This window comes from Anas platyrhynchos, chromosome 21 (genome assembly GCF_047663525.1).
Source record: "Anas platyrhynchos isolate ZD024472 breed Pekin duck chromosome 21, IASCAAS_PekinDuck_T2T, whole genome shotgun sequence".
Taxonomy (NCBI): Eukaryota; Metazoa; Chordata; class Aves; order Anseriformes; family Anatidae; genus Anas; species Anas platyrhynchos.
In genome coordinates this window covers 17,518,941-17,538,094 of record NC_092607.1, presented here as the reverse complement: position 1 = coordinate 17,538,094, position 19,154 = coordinate 17,518,941, and the positions used below count along the sequence as shown (strand labels likewise).

General features: G+C 52.9%; 1 protein-coding gene across 1 annotated transcript; it reads right to left on the bottom strand.

Moving 5' to 3' along the window:
• Positions 1-63: 63 nt before the first annotated feature.
• On the bottom strand, positions 64-18,845 carry CSNK2A1 (casein kinase 2 alpha 1). The gene is made up of 13 exons (XM_027473009.3): positions 18,700-18,845; positions 9,471-9,682; positions 8,376-8,487; positions 7,362-7,463; positions 6,919-6,969; positions 6,266-6,325; positions 5,540-5,623; positions 5,068-5,178; positions 4,230-4,331; positions 3,564-3,664; positions 2,740-2,888; positions 1,850-1,936; positions 64-1,360 (listed from the first exon to the last, which is right to left on the bottom strand). Exons 2-13 carry the CDS (start codon positions 9,569-9,571, stop codon positions 1,245-1,247), a joined length of 1,176 nt encoding a protein of 391 aa, XP_027328810.1. The 5' UTR covers positions 9,572-9,682; positions 18,700-18,845; the 3' UTR covers positions 64-1,244.
• Between the last annotated feature and the right edge of the window lie 309 nt (positions 18,846-19,154).

Sequence of the window (19,154 nt, the reverse complement as noted above, 5' to 3'; positions counted from 1 at the left end):
CAGTGTTTGTGTGTGACGGGAGCCGCCCCCGAGACAGGGAGCCGCCAATGTGACCTCGATAAATAAAACCAAATGTTTATTTACACCAAAATTCCAACACTGGAGCTTTCACATATGAAGGACAAAGAGATTATATACACAGCGGGGCCGGGATAAAGGGGGGGGGGGTTACTGAGGGACCCCCACCCAGGGCACCCGGTGGCTGCTGCTGGCTCCTGGCCCCCCGGGCACCGTGAGGGGACTGAAAGGGGACACTGAGGGGACACCCAGGGCACCGGTGGCCTCCACCCGTGGCACAGGCTGGGATGGGGGCGAACAATTTGGGGGTGCAGAATTTGGGGGGGTTTGGGTCTGACCCCGGGTGCTGCAGCTCTCAGGTAGCCACGGGTTCAAAACCTAGAGAAATGGCTTAAAAATGAGATTTGTTGAGAAGAAATGGGGAGCTTGAGGGGTAGGAAAGGTCCTGGGGGGGGGGGGGAAAGGAGCAGAGCAGGGCGCTGCCTCCTCCCCCCGAGCAGCAGTGGGATGAGGAGCGTGGTGGTTGAGGAACCTCCTGGTTCGTAATTCCGTGGTTTTAAGACTAAAATTACATGCAAAGGGGTGAGGCGGCACCGTGGGGGAGCCAGGAGTCAATCTTTTAGAGGTTTAGAGGCATCTTTTAGACTTAAGCCACCTCTCTGTGCACCGGGGGTGTCTCCTCAGCGGGCCCCGAGCAAAACCGGGGTGCAGGAGCCCCCCCCTCCTGCCTCACAGAGACCTGGGGTGGGGGGCTCCGGGCAGCACGAGCCCCCAGGGCCTTAGGCTGGTGGAGGAGGAATGTGGGAAGGTGGAGAGATTTCCAGCAGGATGCAAGAGCTGGGAAATGCTGTCGATTCGGCTTTGTTCTTAAATGAGGAGTTTTTTGTGTTTTTTTGTGTGTTTTTTTTTTTTTTTAAGGGGGGAGGGGAGTGGGTGAGGTGGGGTGGGGTGGGAAACTGTCCAAGAAATATTCCATCTGTAGGTATTTTCAGGGAATCCCCTGAGTTACGAAAAGTTCAAGTAAAAAAAAAAAAAAAAAAAGAAAAAAATCAGCCTATAATAATTTTGTATATAATGACTGAACTACTATAAATCCACAAGCAACAGTTCAGACACGGTGCCTCCAAAGCGTTCATCCCCTCCCTTCCCCTGCCAGGCACGAGCTGCGTCCTGAGGAGAGGCGGAGGGGGAAACCTCTTCCCCACCTGACTCGGCAGAGCCCATCACTACTGCTGAGCGCCGGCAGCAGCTGGAACGGGCATCCCCAGCGTGGTGGTGGCAGAAATGACGGGCGAGCCTGCTAGAGGTCCAAGGGGCGAAGGTGTTGGCACTGAGGAAATCCCTGGAACAGAGACAGGTAAGGAAGAATTAGAGGGAAACCGGCGCGTGGCATCAGGACGGGCTCAGCTTCCCAAAGGCTGGTGGCTTTGGAGGTCAGTTTGGTGGCACTTGGTTGTATTTTCAGAGCTTCCAAAATTAGCAGAGATTAAAAGATCTTTTACTGCTCTCTGCAGCTCAGATTTGTGTACGGTCAAGCGTCACAAAGGGCAGATGTGGCCCTGCGTGGCAGGATCACTGCCCTTCAAGCTACTGCCAGAACATCCACCTGCAAAGCACTTTTTACAAGCAAGACCAGAAAAGCAGGTCAGGCTGCGGTGAGCCCTCATTTCTCTCTCCCACCTGCTACTTCACGGCCCTCCTTGCCCTCGTCCCGAGTCCCAGGAGCTCAGCCCCAGCTGCAGAACTCACCCTCTTGGATCCCTCCACCCACACAGCTCGTACGAAGGCTTTAACACGCCACGCACCAGGAAGAGTCAATGGCAGAACTGACCTGACATCATACTCGCACTGCTGACAGGAGTGCTGCCACCCGGCATGTTGGAGGAGCTCATCCGAGCCTGGTCTTTCACAATGGGATCTAGGAAGAGCACACCAACCACCCTTAGGTGCCGCCTTGCCAGACAGCAGCTGAAGCACCCTGCCCGTGAGCTCGGCGCACAGCCAGGGCTGGCAAGCTGCCTACATCAAGTAACACCAACCGTCATCAACCCCTTTCCCCTCCCAAAACCACTGGAGCAGATGAGGGAATTTCGGATGTGTCCTTCCCCATACTGAGTTCAGTACACCCTGCATCTGTATTTTGACAAATTCAGCTGTTTCTCCAACTCTCACTTTCAAAGCTTTCAGCTGAACCGAGCAAATGTTCATACTGGCATTGCTCCACAGCTGTTCCCAGAAAGCCGCATCTTGAGATTTGTGAGGAATCGGCAAACATTTGAACGTGTTTACCAGTGCAAGTTTCATTTTCACATGCAAAAGCAAGATCTCGATACACCATCCACTAAGATGCATATTTAGCCACAAAGTGAATTAACAAGGCCTGTTTTTCAAACCAGAGCTACCTGGTTTTATCCAACACAGGAGTCGGTACGCCCAGACACCTGCTGAAATTAGCACGGGCTTAGCACCAAGGAGTTTTTAACACCGTGCTGCTGATTCACTGGCCTGACACAGGCACATCACAGTTTCCTCAGCAGCTGCAGGTGGCAGTGGCCTACTTTGCCCACCACAGAATCAAGTAGTTTCAGCTCCATCACAATTATTCACAAAGCCCAGGCTTATTATGTTGCCCTTCTTGGCTCTTATCTGCACAACTGACTGGAATGGAGATTTCCCAGAGGCAGAGGAGGAGCTGTTTGCACAGTAAGAGCTGCTACTTACAGAAGTAGGGGTGTTCCATGGCTTCTCTTGCTGTGAGTCGTGACTGGTGATCATATCGCAACAGCTTATCTAAGAAATCCAGAGCTTCTGGACTCACCAGGTGCTGGTTCTCGCTATGAACAAAGCGCTCCCATCGCTTACGGGAGTGTCTGCAGGAAAACAAACGGATACCCGAATGAAACCAGGCAGAGGACTTCACTTTCGAAAAGCAAGGACTGCACCAGCTGCCCACCTCCCAGACGGGAGCTGCTTGGTGTGGCAGCAAGGGGGCAGAGGCAGGGAACAGCAGAGCAGCAGTACGCTGTGTCACCACGCGGCGGCACAGCGCCACAGCTGTGGCAGCACGGGAAACCTTTAGAATGAAATTATAAGCCTGAAGTCTCAGGTTCTGCTCTTTTATAACCCCCCAACATTTGTTCCTTGCAGTTTTGCCACATGTCACAAGGAAAAAGATATAGAAATGCTACCAGCAGCAACTGGTTTTCTGTACCGCAGTCCCGAGAAACATAAATTTCTCTTATTTTTTCTGCTGCAATTCTGAAAGTAGTGTTTGCTCGTCATGGTCCATACTCTGGCACGTCCATTATTACCTAGATGATATTTTAAAATCTTTCCTCAAGCGCATCTGCAGCTAAAGGCCCACAGGCAGCACTGGCAAAAGGGACTGAAGGCACAAAGTACCAGGCCTTAAGGGTCCTGGCTCCAAGTTCTCCCTTCAGCAGAAGTTTTTTTTTGTTTCCTTCAAGCTCTGCTGACAAAGCAGCAGATGTCCAGGTCTAATTAAGAACTCACAAGGATTTAGGCTACTTCAGAATTTGGCTCACCTGCCCAGGATGTCATTGAAACGTGGATCCAGTTCGACGTTGTATTTATCAATGTAGTCATAGAGGTCTTCTGTGCCCAGCACTTTGGCTATCCTCACCAGCTAGGAGCAAACAGAAACGAGTCACTGCTGTGAGGGAACGCCAGAGCCAGCATGAAGACACTGCAGCACATTCCCCTGGAGCTTGAATGCGGTCTCAGTGGTCCCAGCCAGCAGCCACGGGGTCATCTCGTGGCTCCGACTGCTCCAGCAAAGCAGTCACAGGCACCAGAAACACGGCTCCGCTCAGCTGGGGCTCAGGAAGCCAAGGCAGCCAGGAGGGAGCTGAGTTCTCTGGACACTAAAGCTTAAAGGTGGACAGGGCAGGGGCTTTTCACGTAATATGTGACCTCAGGAGGAGCAGGTCTATATACCAGAACACACCAGCCTTAATATAACTACGGTTATAACTTTTCCAGATACCTACTGAGTTCATAAATACAACACAAATCTATTTCTATTTACTGGATTAGACAATATCACATGCTTTTAAGAAGGAACGTGGCTTCAAACCGAGCAAAAAAGCCATTAGAGAAATACTTAAATTCTTCTTTGGATCCCCTGATAGAAGCACGAGCAGAAAACCTTCCTTCCCAGAGAACAGAGATTGAACATGACCAGCTCTCACCTGATCATAGTTGTCATGGCCATGGAAAAATGGCTCCTTTCGGAATATCATACTAGCCAACATGCAACCCAAGCTCCACATATCCAGACTGTAATCATACATCTGTACAAAACCAGAAGGACAATTCAATTTCTAATGAATTAAGCAGAAAAGACTTCCAATACTAACAGCCCCCCCTCCCTCCCCAGTGGTACAAACGTGGCATGTGACACTGGGAACAGACTGACACATGTTTATCACCAGACCTCTGCTCAGCTCGCTTTCCCAGTCACTCAAACTGGGATTACAGCAATTAGCAGAACCACAGGGATCCCATTTCCATCATTCTCCATAAAGATATCAAAGACCCCGTGCCTCTTCCTGCTCTCAAGTGCAGCCTTCAAATGTTATCAATCACTGAGAGACACGGGCGGAGAAGGGAAGCCTAATGGCAAGCACCAGAAAGTGCTGACTCCACAAGGTCTAACACTAACACTGACATTTCCAGCCCACAGCATTTCCATAATGCAAGCTGCCATCAGATTATGGGATGTTTTTATAGCTTTACAAGTTCACACAGCAGTAGCTATTCTCCCGAGGACTTTGTTTCATTCCTGTCACTTACTGCAAAAGCGGCCTTGATAAAAAAAAAAAAATCCAACAGTTGTATTCCAGGATCCATGACAACAGTTCTGCAGTTCGTCCTCATATAATTCACTGGTTTCTTTAATCAGTGGCTCTAAAGCCTTTTAAATATATTTTAGAATAGGTCTCTAAATATCTGAATTTCTCGTTCACTGCCTTGAAATGGCACGGGCTTTCTGTACACACGTCGGTGATAAATGCTGATAATTCTTACCTGATAATCTACCAGGAGCTCAGGTCCTTTGAAATATCTGGAAGCCACTCTGACATTATACTCTTGGCCAGGGTGATAGAATTCAGCCAAACCCCAGTCTATTAGTCTAAGCTAGAAACAGCAGAAGAAAACAAAGAAAAATGGCTCAAGGGATGCACCAGCTCTCCATTTTCTGAACCACACTACAAATGAGTTTAGCTGGAAGCTTCATTTACAAGTTTTCTATTTTCGGTTACTTTAAAGCAGATTGGAATCTCTCTTTAGGTATTCTCCCCACACCAACATCAACTGGTCTAAATAAAATTCCTCTCCTTACCAGCCCTCTAGAAATCCATTACAGGATTTAAGTTTTTTCACATGATAGAAGCGCAGTCTCCCTTGAATTTATCTGCTAGTACCTCTACACAGCAGTACCCAAAACGAAGCCCTGGTCTCCCCAGAGAAAAAGCAGGACCCCTCCCTGCCCCGTTACCTTTCTGTGCTCATGGTCAATCATGACGTTGTGAGGTTTCACATCTCTGTGCATGATTCCCATGCTATGGCAGTAATCTAGAGCCTGTAAGTGAAAGCAAAGGACTTGAATAGCAAGAACCTTGCAGGTTCCATCGTATTCAGAAGTGAATGTTCCACATATATCAAGGCTAACTAGGTAGCACGACTCTGCTGCCCAGGGTTACATCCTTGACTAGACTCACAGACAATACCTCTAAAGCCCCCTCTCAAAATTAAGCACCAGCAACAGACGCGTTTGGCTTCACCTCATCTGCTTCCTCATAAAAATGGAATTCCAGAGCCTCTAATAGGCCCTAGTGAAAAAAAAAAGCATCCCCTTCCCCAGACTCCTAAGAGGAAAATAATTACTTCAGAGGAACAAATATACCCGACCCACATGACATTAAAGCAAAAACCCAGCCAGTTACAGTTTACAGTTTTCTGTTTTCAGAGGCTTTTGATTTAGGATCCAGAGTTATCTCAGTGTATCCAAACAACAATTTCCTATCCTCAAAAGAGGACTAGAATTTGTTGCAGAAACAAGGCTAAACAATTGATATTTGACTCGATGTAGATTTTTCTATGCAATTCTTCCATAGGCTCTCTTCCCTTTCCCCCATTAGTGTGACAACACAACCATCCCTATAGGATTAGCTGAGTACAAATCCTAAAAACAACCCGTTGAAGCAGCAAAACACCAACTTACCTTCAAAATCTCATACATGTAGAATCGAATATCATAATCTGTTAATGTCTGGTATAATTGCTGTGGGAAACAAACACATTACATCAGCGCTCAACACTGAGGACAAACACCACGTCCGTGCCAATCCAGAAAAACCCAGCCCTGTTCTCTGCTGCTGCAGTCCTCCAAGCCCACTTGAATGGCCAGTAAACATTTCCCCCAGTTACCCTGATCCCACAGACGTTCAGTCTGTTCCTCTCTCCTTACAAATCACATACACAGCTTACTTCCCTCGGGCTGCACTTGCCCACCAGCAGCACGAGGCATTGAGCCTGCAGACGGGGTCTCAAAAAAAGCCAAGGGTGCTCTCAGCCCGAGTAAAGCTACGACAGGCACCGGCGGGCCATGAGGTAACAGGAATTTGCTCCAAGGGTTACAATACCACTTGGAATCCGGATTCTCATCGTGTAACTTCTGTGGCAAAATGGTGCTAAGGGACTAATTACAAACTTCTACTTTACTTCCCAAGTAAATTCATCTTTAAAGACAGCTGGTATGGCGGAAGGAAGTGAGTAAAGAACTTGCCTGCCCCCTACGTACTTGCCTCTTCCCAGAACAAGATTACAAGTGGCTTTCGAATGGAAAATATTAGAAGTGCACAACCCATACCGTACCTTAAAGTCTGTGTTGTTTACATGTTCAAAAACCAAAGCAGGGGTCCGAGACTGAAACAGAAAAAAAGTCTTGTTGAGATAAATTGCTTTCATTTAGGATAATTCAATCATTTTTACTCTAAAACCCCCCTCTGCCTCAGACATGGTTGCAATTGCCCTCAGATAGGGGGAACAGAGCCAAAGCCTGCAGCAGTACTGCCTGCAGAACAAATGAACATGTCTCAGTTCACTGGTACCTCCTCCTTACAGAGCGAGGGGCTAAAGTGACCCACAGGGGAAGGGCCTCTACAAGGAGTTAATCAGATTAAGGGGTGATCTGATTACGGGATTCAAAAGCACGATTTAAGAGCAGGAGAAAACAAAAAGCCAAATCAGAGCTGAAGCCAAACACAGCAACTTCACCCATGACCCCAAGGAACCCTCTGGGTTCCTTCCATACTCACCACAGGGTCTTTTACTATATCTGCAAGAGTGATTATATTGGGACCGCCTCGCAAGTTTTCTAAGATCTTGATTTCACGCTTGATTTTCTTCTTTTTAACAGGCTGAAGAATAGAAACCCAAAGCATAAGACAAAGTGTCCCAGTAAAGTGAGGCAAATAGCTCAACATCTAGATGGCAAAGGTATGTGAACGTAAGGTCACAAAATACATCAGAAGCTTTGCAAATTAAGTTCAAACAGCTGGATTTGTTACCTGACTATGCATCATTCCAGTAAGGGCTCAAGCATCTGCAGTCTCTTTTCTTATGATACATTCTTGACAGCCAGAAACATCAGTTTCATGTGAAAAAGGGTTATGAATTTGGCTTTTTAATTTTTTTAAAAAAAGAAAAGTTGTCTGAACATGATCCAATAGTCAAAAACTTGTTAACTGGCGTGTGGTAAATGTCTAACTCTGAGAAGTCCTCCAGCTACCTGAGGGCCACTAAACGAAGGCATTTCACCAATCCCGTCTGTGGAACAACCCGTTTCCAGGAGACCCTAACTCAGTCTGGAAAGATATTACGGCTACAACGGAACGTGCAGAGCAGAAATGAAAAATTTCAGGTTAGCAGTCAGTGAGTTTAATCGCTGGCTTTAAAGGACAACGATCCCCTTAGCTCAGAGGCCTCCATCCACCTGAAAGCACGCCAGGGCACTGGTGGTTGGAGGAGGTGAGAATTCTCTGGTCAGCTCTTGAAGACTTTTCTAGCTCCAAGTAAAAATGTGTTGCACATCAGGGCTTCTTTACGATAAAGGCTAATTCCTTGCAGGCAGAAATTTAACTCAGTAACGGAGCACAGGGTTTCTTATTAGGAGGTTAAAATAACAGCCCGTTTCACCGAACGAGGCTCCGAAGCCAGACTTTAAGGATTTCAGTTTTAGAACATAAAAGCATTTTAGACCAAATGCTGTATTTTCTGACCAACCAAACACCTCAAGACAGACTCCACGTTTTGCCCAAATCCCTGCTCACCTTCAGAATTTTAACAACTACTTTTTCATTATTTGTTATGTTGATGGCTTCAAATACTTCACTGTATTTGCCCCGGCCTAACTTGCGAACTAGCTGGTAGTCATCTTGATTCCTGCGGAGATAAAAAGGTAAAGTTCCCAAGAGTTCATCATTTGCATCAGAGTTCACATGGCACTCCTCAATCACTGACTCACCTTGCAGACAAGGTGGCTTAACGAGCACCTGAAATCGGAATGTGATGATTAAGAATTAAGAAACAGGCAGCTTCTCTTTGCCCAAGTCAGATTCAATCCACAAACTGTTTCTTTTGCAGTAAGGGACACGAGCCCATCTGCATTTCAGCAAACTTGAGCCATGCCTTTCAGCAGTCCGTAGATTTGGAAGCTACGTTTTCCCTAACACAACGTTAAAATATCAATAAAGCCATTAAGGCCAAAACTTCAGGGCTGGCCCACTTAGAAAGAGACTGGGCACGAGGCACCACAACACTCAGAAGCCAGCTCGCACTTCAGGAAAGTGGAACTGCAGCAAAGCTGAGGCCAGGCCTCAGCCCGAGCCCTGCTGCACAAAGCAGGAGCACAGAGCTAGGAAACTGGCAGCGCTGCCATCTGATTCTTGGACGGTTCAGTCATGAGATCAATTTAGACGCCTCCTTCCTTTAAGGAGGAGCGTACGTATGTCTTTTGTAGTCACTTGCAGAGAGCAGAGCAATAAGTGAAAAAACACCATGACCTAATTCAGTTTGCTGAGCCTCTTCACTCCTCCAAGTCAGAAAAAAAACCTTTTCACTTCTTTTCGGCCCTACACCCAGGACCATTTAGTGTGTTTCAGAGAAAAAAAGACTTCTTTCCCTCTGGGAGGACAAGTTTCCTGGCTACCTGGCAAAAACTCCTCAAACCAATCTCTCAAGGGAGATGCTAAAAATGCTTTCACACTGCTGGGGATCTAAAATTTTGACAAGAAACACTCTCAGGTACGCAACAGGTTATTCTACCATCTGCGATCCCAAAGAAAAGCTGAGATCCCAACACGTGCCACGCACACACGGCGTCTGCCAGAGAGCACGAAAGAGCCCGGTGCAGCCCCGGGACTTACCCCCACTCAACAACATGCGACTCGTAGTCCCAGTACTCCCGGGGTCTGTGTGTGTTCACATCCGTGTAAACCCTGGCCCTGCTCGGCACGGGTCCCGACATATCAGACAGGTTGGCAGGTGGGAGTGAGGAGATGTCTGAAACCAGGGGCTACCCGAATTCCGAGGCTGGACAGGGGAGAAAGGCCTCAGGCAGGCCTCAAGATTCTTCCAACTGCAGAGAGAAAAATAAAAAAACCAAAGGTTAAAATCTCAAGATACTATAAAAATACTGAAGTTAATCATTAAAAGCTGCTGAAAAGGAGAAGCTGGAGCCCAGCCACAGGTCTGGGATCGTTCGTCGGGCCCTGGAAGCCGCCTGCCTGCCCCCCCTCACACAGCACAGCACCGCTGGGCCCCTCCAGGAGCAGTAACACCCCGCGCACATCTCGCCACTTTTGGGCACCGAGTTCCTGGCTTATGGCTGCAGAGATAACTTCCCCCAGGGGAAGGAGCGCGGCGTGCTCCCTATCAGCTCAGGGCCTCCTCCCCTCGGCCCCGCAGCGAGGGCTCCTCCCGCAGCGCGTGGGGCAGAACTTCCACGACCCGTGGCCCCTCGCACGGCGCTAGCCATCGCCGCTGCGAACAGCTGACGGATTTACAAGGTCACCCGTGCGGCCTAAATTAAGCACATCCCCAAGTCTCGATTTCTGGAAGCACCACTTTGCGTTTAAAGCAGAGCCCTGGGAGTCAGCTTGGCTCCCCTGCTATCCCCACGTTCATTTTTTTGTTAAAAATTCAACAATCGGAGCTCAGGACCCTGGGAAGATCTCACCGAGGTCATTACAAACCATTTGGGGCCTGAAGACGCTCGGAGGACTTTTTGGCAGAGGCAGCCAGGAGCTGTGCTGGTGCTCCCCGTGTGACAAAGAAACGCCCCAGTTTGTGCCCATTTAAGACTGGGACGCACTGGAAGGACACCGGTCACAGAGCAGCTCTCTGCTGGGCCTCCCCAAGACCAGGCTGGTGTCAGTTGTTGAGGCTGCACCACCCATTTAAGCCTCCTACTTTTTATAAATCCAGCCTAGCTACCAAAAGCACGCTTGCCATCACTGGTAAAGTCAATAAAGCCCACTGAAAACGGGGCAAGATGTCTGATTTTTTAGGGCAGACAGCCCCACACTTCAACAAACGGTGCTGAGAGCTCTGATCTCGTCCCAGAGGCACTGCCCTGCCTGACAGCAGGTCCCTCACACCCCTCAAATCCCCCACCAGATGTGGAAGCTGACACGGGCATAAAACATTTAAATACAAGGCTGTCAGCTGCCAAATCCACTCGTGAGGAAGGAAGCCGTGCTGCGGGGTGGAGGAGCTCGGTTGGGGTCTGGCAGGGCCGTGCAGGGGGCAGAGCTGGAACCGAAATCCCCGGGGATGGTTTGCTGGAGGAAGTAACAGCACCATTCATCAGAAATTAATCAGAGAGAGCTGGAAATGGACTCGGAGCGGCTCGTTGAGGCTATCGGGATGTACTGCATGAGAAAATTCCAGGAGAATCCTGCTGGTGGCAGCTTCCTGCTGGTCCCTTTGGTGCCTGCTGCAAGGACCCCGGTGAGAGCTGCTGGTTACGAGGGCAGGGGGTGACCCAGGGGCATGGCTCTGACGTCCTTCCCCATTTCACGCTGCTCCCCCAGCAGCTGGTCCCGCATCCGGACGCAGAAACATTCCCATTTCTCTTCCTGGCACGGACTAAGCCTCCTCTAGTGGCACAAAGCCTGGTAACGGGGCTCATTTTGTGACCGAGTGACAGGCAAATCTTTCGAGGGCGGCTCCAGGTGGGGCAGGGCAGCAGGAATCCAGCCCTGGGGGCACGAAGGGACACAAAATCCACAGGGACGGGACTGGGGTGAGCACAGCAACGCACGGGACGCTTCAGCCAGGCGGTGGGCAAGCAAAGAACATGAAATATTAGTAAAAATCAATTCCCAAAGCATTATTCCCCTAAAAAGACACGTTCCTGAAGATGAGGCAATCACCAAAGACCTCGCAGCATTTGTGTCCACGACTCGGATGCCCAGGAGGCAGCCGGACACCCAACAGCCACCCGTGGAGGGCAGCAGAAGGGGCACCTTTACCAAAACACTCCCGATTTCAACATTTCATCCTGGTTTTGTTTTTCCTCGTCCCTTGTGCTTCCAGCTCGCTCTTTCATCTGCCCAGTGCTCGGGTGGGAAGTAAGGGAGGCCACGCACGCCTCAGATGACTTGGCAGTTTTGCCTTCTGAGCGTGATTCGGTATCCAGAAAGCACACGGCTGCTCCGCGTCGTTCTGCTGAGAAAGATCATTGTTTCAGCAGGGGGAAAAAAAAAAAAAAGGAGAAATCAATCTCATTATCTAAAGATAGATCAAACTTCAGAGCGGATATTTTCTTGTCATGGAGCTGCAGCCTCGCACAAGCTCCGTGCTGTAACAGACAGCTCAGAGAGGGTTTTTTTGTTTTTTTTTTTCAGGAAATCATCGACTGGAGCTTCTAAGAATGGCACCCAGCGCCCCTGAAGGCAGGTATCGCCGTCTGCTGCTCCTGACGGGGAAAGAGGAAAGAATCTGCAGAGAGGATTTGGGTTTGAAGCCGTTACTGCCATGCACAAACTTCCTGGCCTCACAACTTTCCACTTCGTCTACTCCAAGTGCTAAGGAACCGATTCTGCTCTCACTGCCCCTGCAGGGGGATGATTTTGTAGTGGATCCCAGCTCTCTGAGATGAAGGACAGCTGAGGACGAGTATCAGGTACAGGTGTGGTCACACAACGTCAGTTCAGCTTGCAGATTTCAGGCCAAAAATCTACAGTAGGAGTGGCAACTACACCTGAACAAACCGAGTGTCCTGGGCACATTAAAGGGTCAGCTGTGCTGCTGCGGTCAGAAGCTGGAGAGAAGAGGTCATTTATTAATTCCTGCATAAATGACAGCATCAGAGGATAAGTTACGGTGGCAGGGACTGCTCCAAGCTGCTCGGCAGCACCACGGCACCCGCTGCACCCAGCCAGGAGCCGTGCTGCACCCACACGCAGCTCAGGTGCCACCAAGGGGCTGCCACCAGGAGATGCCCCAGCGTTTGGGGTGATGTGGAGCCAAGCTGAAGTGTTCAAGGCTCAGGGGAACACAACATGCCTCTGAAAATCATCCTCTCTCTCTGGCAAAGTGCTCCGCTGAGGAATAGGACCACGAGTGCTACACGGCAGGGAGCAGCGAGGACAAAGCCCTCGGTCACCCGCCTGGCACCACCAGGGCACGGAGCAGCTCCTCTGCTCGGGGTGATGCCCCTGGGCACACCAAAGATGTTTCTGGGTGGCTCCTGGCGGCAGCTCTGCCACATGAGTTCATGCAGGAGGTGCTGGGGGTGGTTTAACTCAGACCTGTCATTAGAGAGGCTTCGAAGGATCAGCGTGAGCTCGTTACCAGACCACGGGCAGTCAGCAGCCAGGGCATTTTGGGCAAAACCTCCCCAGGCAGCCCGGAACCAAGGGAATATTCCTGCCCCTCACCTCTCACAGAAACAGCCCAAATCCAGGCTCTGAAATAATAATTACACAACGTGCTTCGTTAGTGGGGAACGTTCCAGTTACCAGCCATGCAGCCCGCTGATCCCTCGCCTATGAAGCCACCCAGGGACGGCGTGCTCGCTTCTGCAGCGCTCAGAGAACCTCAAACCAGGCAGGTGCCCCTGAAATTAAAAGCTCAGGACATGTTTCAACACTCACAGTGCAGCCGACCAGCAGCCAGCATCAAGCAAATCCCGCGTTAACCGTAAAGGAAGAAGCAACAGTAACAGACTTCAGCAAAAACCTGTGCTCTGTCTCGCAACAGAAACCCAATTCCTGCATTTTCCTAACGCTGGATCTGCAGCACGACGAGCACGGAGCAGATGACCTCCAGAAGTCCCTCGCAGCCTATATTTTTCTACGATTTTATAGCCGAAATAGAAACAAGCCTGGATTAACAGAGCTGACATTTTACATCCTTTCCCGAAACCCATTTACCTACTAAAGGGACAGCATCAGTCGAGAAGCAGATTTTAAAAACCTAATGGAGCTGAAAAAAAAGCTGAGGTTCGAGACCAAACTTTTCTCTTGATATTTTCTGGAACGGCGCTGTCTGCTCCAACTCTGTTTTTTCCACCAAAATTATTTTCCAGATTTCTTTTAAATAGCTGCCTGTGTCCGGCTGCGGAGAAATAATAAAGGCTAATGCAGAAAAACCTCAAATTTTCCCTTAAAAAAAAGAGACAGAAAGAGTTGCTTCTGAGTTGAAAGGAAGACACGATCAGGAATTGAGGAGAAGAGCTGACAGGCTGAGAAACATCTTGGAGCAATTCTGTGCTAGCGAGCGCGGCGCTTCCCCTACCCGCGTTTCTAATTCCTCCCCCAAATTCCTCGCGGCGCCTGCCAACGACGAAGTCACCCCTTGTAGGGGGGGCCACGAGCTGAGGGGAGCCACAGGACCATGAAAATGTTTTTACTTTAACTCCACGTTTGATGGCAACGCCGCAGAGCTGGGTGAAACTCAGCTCTGCTGCTCCACAAACCCGGCAGCAGCTCAGCCCCAACCTTCCCGCTCTGAGCTCCACCAGCTCCGTTTTAGGGGAGCTCCCAGGGATCCCCCACAGGTTCCCGGAGTCCCAGCCGAGCTGGACAGCCATCCCCAAAAATTCCTCACATTTCCAGAGCTCTGGGGCTGCACGAGTACCTGGGCCAGGCGGCCGGGGTGTCCTCCAGCAACAGGAGGCTGCCAGGGATGGGGAGTTTCCTCGCCGCATCTCCTCGGGGTTATTTGTAGCTGGGCAGCCCTGAAGCTCTTTTCTTCCCTCCCTCCCATAAAATCATGACCTCTCCCTCATATCTGAGCACCAACCCAGCTCACAGACCCAGGGAAAGCTTTTCCTGACACACTGTGACCGAGGCTTGCCTGACACCGGGCCCTTGAGGCTCCCAGCCCCTCAGAGCAGGGGGCTTCGGCACTGCCACCACGCCAGAATTGTTCCACAAGCAAAGAAAAACGGCTAAAAAACCAGCTGGGAACAGCCAACAAATAAAAACGGCATAGCCAGGAGTGGCCAAACGGTGCTGCTGGCAGCCCTCTGCCCTCGGGGGCTCCACCTGGGGCAGGCAGAGCACCCTGATCAACTTCTCTTTAAGTTTTAAGCACACCACAGCAAGCTGCCTTGCGAGAATTTGAGCGTGGAGAGAGGCAGTTCCCTTCCTTCCCAGCACAGTGCTGAAAACCAGAGCCCCCACTGCTGGGGGCAGCGTTTTCCCAAGCAGAATCACCAAACCCACTGTCTGCGGGACGCCAGCAGCACCGGGCAGCTCCTCCTGCCACACCGGGAATGGTTCGGCCTCAGCGCAGGCTCCGACACGGGGTGAGCTGGCAGCAGCCTCTGGAAAGTTCAACCTTTGTAATTAGTGGGGGGTTGTTTCCCCTCCCTAATTAGCACGGGGAGTTCTGCCAGCCCCATGGCTCAGCTGACTGAGCCCCGTGGCTCCTGGGCGCTGTGATGGAGCAAAAAACTCTGTTCGGCCAGCCCGGTTAGAGGTTGGACTCGATGATCTTGAGGTCTCTTCCAACCTAGAAATTCTGTGATTCTGTGATTTTGTGGCCGTGCCGTGCCCGGAGGCAGAAGTTCCTGAGGCTGGAGGATAAAAACGGGGCTGTGCTGCGTGGAGCTGCTTCAAGAAATCCTCAGATCCGCTGTGCCCACCATGCAGGCACCGTTCTGCGTCCCTGCACCCCGCAGGCTCAGGAGGAATCGCTCAGAGAAGCCCCCGGGCAGCATCCAGAGGTGGCTCAGGAGGAGGATGCGTCTTTGTGGCTTGCTGGATGCACTCACAGCTTCTGAAATGCCCCAAATTTGTGGTTTTTTAGTTTGCAGCTTGCTTGGTGCTGATGTAGGCTCCACACAACTCCATCAGTGAGCGAGGGGAGCTCCTGGCAGGTCACTCGGGTGGTGTACACTGCACGAGGCAGGGCTGAAACGTCACGGGGAGAGAAATCTGGCGAGGCTGTAAGAAAACGAGCAGTTCCCGAGCTTTTCCTTCCCACACCTGAGGTTCCTTGGCCGTGCTCATCCTCCTCCGGCCCACGGAGAAGCCCCAGTGGTGGCTGCAGCACCCCCAAAGCACAGCCACCTCCCAGCCCAGCACTTCCCAGCTCCATCCCTGCCCCTTTACTGGTCGCTACTGGTGAATAATTCATTTAAAAAAGGGAGAAATCGGCTGTAAGGTCATAACCTACCGCTCAAACAACAAAATTCTGTGGGAAATTACTGAAATCTCCCCTCCCCAGTAGGAACCTGAGTCAGTGTTGGCTGCACAGAGCCCCGAGGGGGCCCCTCAGCTCCCCACAGCAGCCTGGACAAGGGGGCAGGCACACGGCGGGCTCACTTTGGGGCTGAAAAGCAGAAATCCTTGCCCCTACAGATGCACAGAGAACCCCATTTCTCCTCAATCCTTCCTGCTGACGGGTCTGGCACCTCGACGGAGCCCAGGACCCATCCCCAAGGCTGGGGTCGCTCTGTTTGCAGCGCCAGGACCACCGCCAGCTGCGGGCGGCCGCCGCCTCCTCTTCCAAGCAGCTTCCCCGGATCCCAAAGCAGCTCGCCAGCCCTGCAGTCGGGTTCTGCAAATTCCAGGCAAGTCAGCTCTTGGAAAGCCCTGGAAGGAGATACCCAAGCTGAGGAGAGTTATCCAAGAGGCGTCTCGTGCTCACAGACAACGTTTGCAGCCAGCCCGGGGCACAGCAGCCCCTGCTGACCCTAAAACCCGTGGGGTTATTCTCGCAGGACCAGCAAACCCAAACAGCTTTGGGGTTTTCTCACCCCTCCAGACCCCAAAGTTGATGCCTCAGGGCACGGGGCTCAAAAATGATGATCCGTGGAGGGGGTGGGTCCGGTAACCCACAAACAGTCCCTGCCCCGCCAGCGATGTGGCACGAATGGAGCCCGGCTGCCACAATGTCACCCACACGCTTCTGTCTTCCTCCCGTGTTCCTCGGGGGACGCCAGGGAAGGCAGGAAGAGAAAACGAGCTCTGTGAGGAGAGAACGCAGCAAAACCTCGGCTGGAAGGCGTGAGGAGACCGAATTCAACAAGGTTGGGAGGAGTTACCTCCCCGTGCCCCTCACCGCTTCGGAAATGGTTTTCTGTTAACATTTCCCTGTCCAAATTCCCCAAATTCCCCCCAGGAACCCGTTCCACACCCCCTGAGCGGCACTACCTGGAAGCCACCTGAAATCTCACTCTTTTTCTCAAAAACAGGAGCTTCATCACCCCCCCTGCACAGGTCCCACCTCCAGGACATTTCCCAGAACGCCCCTTGAGCCGTTTTCCTTCACATTTTCCAGAATTTGGTGCCAGTTTCACCGTCCCTGGTGCAGAGCTGTACCCCCAGACCCTGCCCGCCGGGCTCCCGAGCGCAGCCCCCCCTCCCCGAGCACCAACTTTGCCATTTTCTGCACCGTGCCCACGCCAACAGCACTCGGGGGGAGCAATTTTTCTCTTCCTACGTGCCCTACACCCCAAACCATGCTGGCAGACTCACACCCAACACCTAAACCGACCAGCAATACAGCACAGACCCCAACCCTGCAAAAAAAACCCAATATTTTCCGCAACTATTGCACTTTTAAGGAGCCTCCTGAGCACCAGGAGCTGCTGCCTGCCCCGACACAGCACCACGGCTCCCTCTGCATGCCTGGAGCAGCCCCCAAAGCCCCTCCACAAACGGTGCTGCCACCCCCAGCAGGGTCTGACCCCAAAACCACACACCCAACCCCCCAGGCAGGTCACAAAGCACCCCGAGGACCAAACTGCCGTGACCCAGGGGGCCCCTCCGAGCCCCCAGCACCCCACAGAGGGTGGCTCTGCTCCCCGACACGGCTCAGGACCCGCAGCAGGGACTCAGCAGCCCTCGCGAGCTCTGCCCAGCCCCACCGCTGCCGTCAGCAGAAAGCCCAGCAGCGGCTGTTTGTAATCCAAACTTCACGGGTCGGGCCCCGAGCCCTCGCTAAGGAAGCGTAATCTGCCGGGCGGCACGCACGGGGTTTCATAATCCGAGCTGCCCTTTCCTTTACAGAGCCCATTTCACCCGCAGCCTGCTGCCCCGGGGCACAAGGCGCTGGATTACAGCACTGGGGGGGCACCGACCCCCCCCCGGGGGATTTAGGAGAGGGGTGGCTGTGTGATCACCCCCCGCCATCAGCCCCAAGCCTCTCCTCGCCCCTCGATTTAGGGTAAAAAGGGGGGAGCCCCGCCGGGGGCAGGCAGGGGAGGGGAAGCCCCGAGGGTGAGGAACGCTGAGAGGGCCCCTCGGAGGGCTGGGGGAGGGGAAAGCTGCCTGGGGCCTCCCTGTGGAGATAAGGGGGAGCCTTGGGACTGACCCCATAAGCAGCCTCATAGCCTATCCCACAGCCTGGCCTACAGCCGGCACCATGGGCAGCCCTACAACCAGCCCCATAGACTACCCTACAACCAGCCCCATGAGCAGCCCCATAGGCAGCCCTATAACCTGCCCTACAACCAGCCCCATGGGCAGCCCTACAACCAGCCCCATAGACTACCCAGAACCAGCCCCATGAGCAGCCCCATAGGCGGCCCTACAACCGGCCCCAAAGCCTTCCCTATGGGCAGCCCTATAGCCTGCCCTACAACCGGCCCCATAAGCAGCCCTATAACCTGCCCCATAAGCAGCCCTATAACCTGCCCCATAAGCAGCCCTATAACCTGCCCCATAAGCAGCCCTATAACCTGCCCCATAAGCAGCCCTATAACCGGCCCCATAAGCAGCCCTATAACCGGCCCCATAAGCAGCCCTATAACCGGCCCCATAAGCAGCCCTATAACCGGCCCCATAAGCAGCCCTATAACCGGCCCCATAAGCAGCCCTATAACCGGCCCCCGGCCAGCCCCACTCCCCCAATGCCCTCATCCCCTCCCAGCTCACCCCCCAGCCCCCCCCTTCCCCCCTCCCCCCCCAACTTTCCCTCACACCCCACCCCCACCCCCTCATCCCCCCTCCCCCCCCCCCTCAGCTCCTCCTGAGGCGCTCCCCCCCCCAGGCCCGGCCCCACGGCGCGGCCCGTGCGAAGCGGGGAGCGCGGCGGCGGCTCCTCCCCCCTCTCCCCTATGGAGCCGGAGAAGTTCGGGGCGAGCCTCGGAGCCTTTCGGGGGCCGGGCCGGGCCCCAGCGGGCCCCGCCGGTACCTGCCGGAGCCGCCGCCCGCCGGGCGCACACAGACAATATGGCGGAGGCACAAGGCTCGGCCGCCAGCCGCAGGGACCAGAGCGAGGCAGCGCCGGAAGCGGAAGTTACCATAGAGAGGAGCTGGGCGGGAACGGAGGGGGTGCGCCGCGGGGGATTCTGGGGGTTGTAGTTCTCAGAGTGGGATTTTGGGGGGGGGCTAAAAGGGGAGGCCGAGATGAGCCAAAGGGGGTGGGGGGGGTGAGGGGGGTCCCGAGGGGGTGAGGGGGTGAGGAGTGGGGGGGACAAGTGGAGGGCTGGGTGTGAGGCGCGGCCTGTGCGCGGGGCCCGCCGCCAGGGGGCAACTGAGGCCTGTGAGGCCTGAGGGGGGGCCCGGGAACGGCCTCGGGCCTGCTCCGGGCACGGGCGGGGCCTCCCGGGGAGCACCGGGCAGGGGGGGGGGGCTGCGGGCACGGGG

Bases quoted from the DNA above. Each gene is read 5' to 3' on its own strand.
- CSNK2A1 (XM_027473009.3), bottom strand. From the start codon at position 9,571: ATGTCGGGACCCGTGCCGAGCAGGGCCAGGGTTTACACGGATGTGAAC. The intron at 6,970-7,361 runs GTGAGTATGGAA...TTTCTGTTTCAG, and splicing joins ATATAGTAAAAGACCCTGTG to TCTCGGACCCCTGCTTTGGT. The intron at 6,326-6,918 runs GTACGGTATGGG...TGTTTCCCACAG, and splicing joins TAAACAACACAGACTTTAAG to CAATTATACCAGACATTAAC.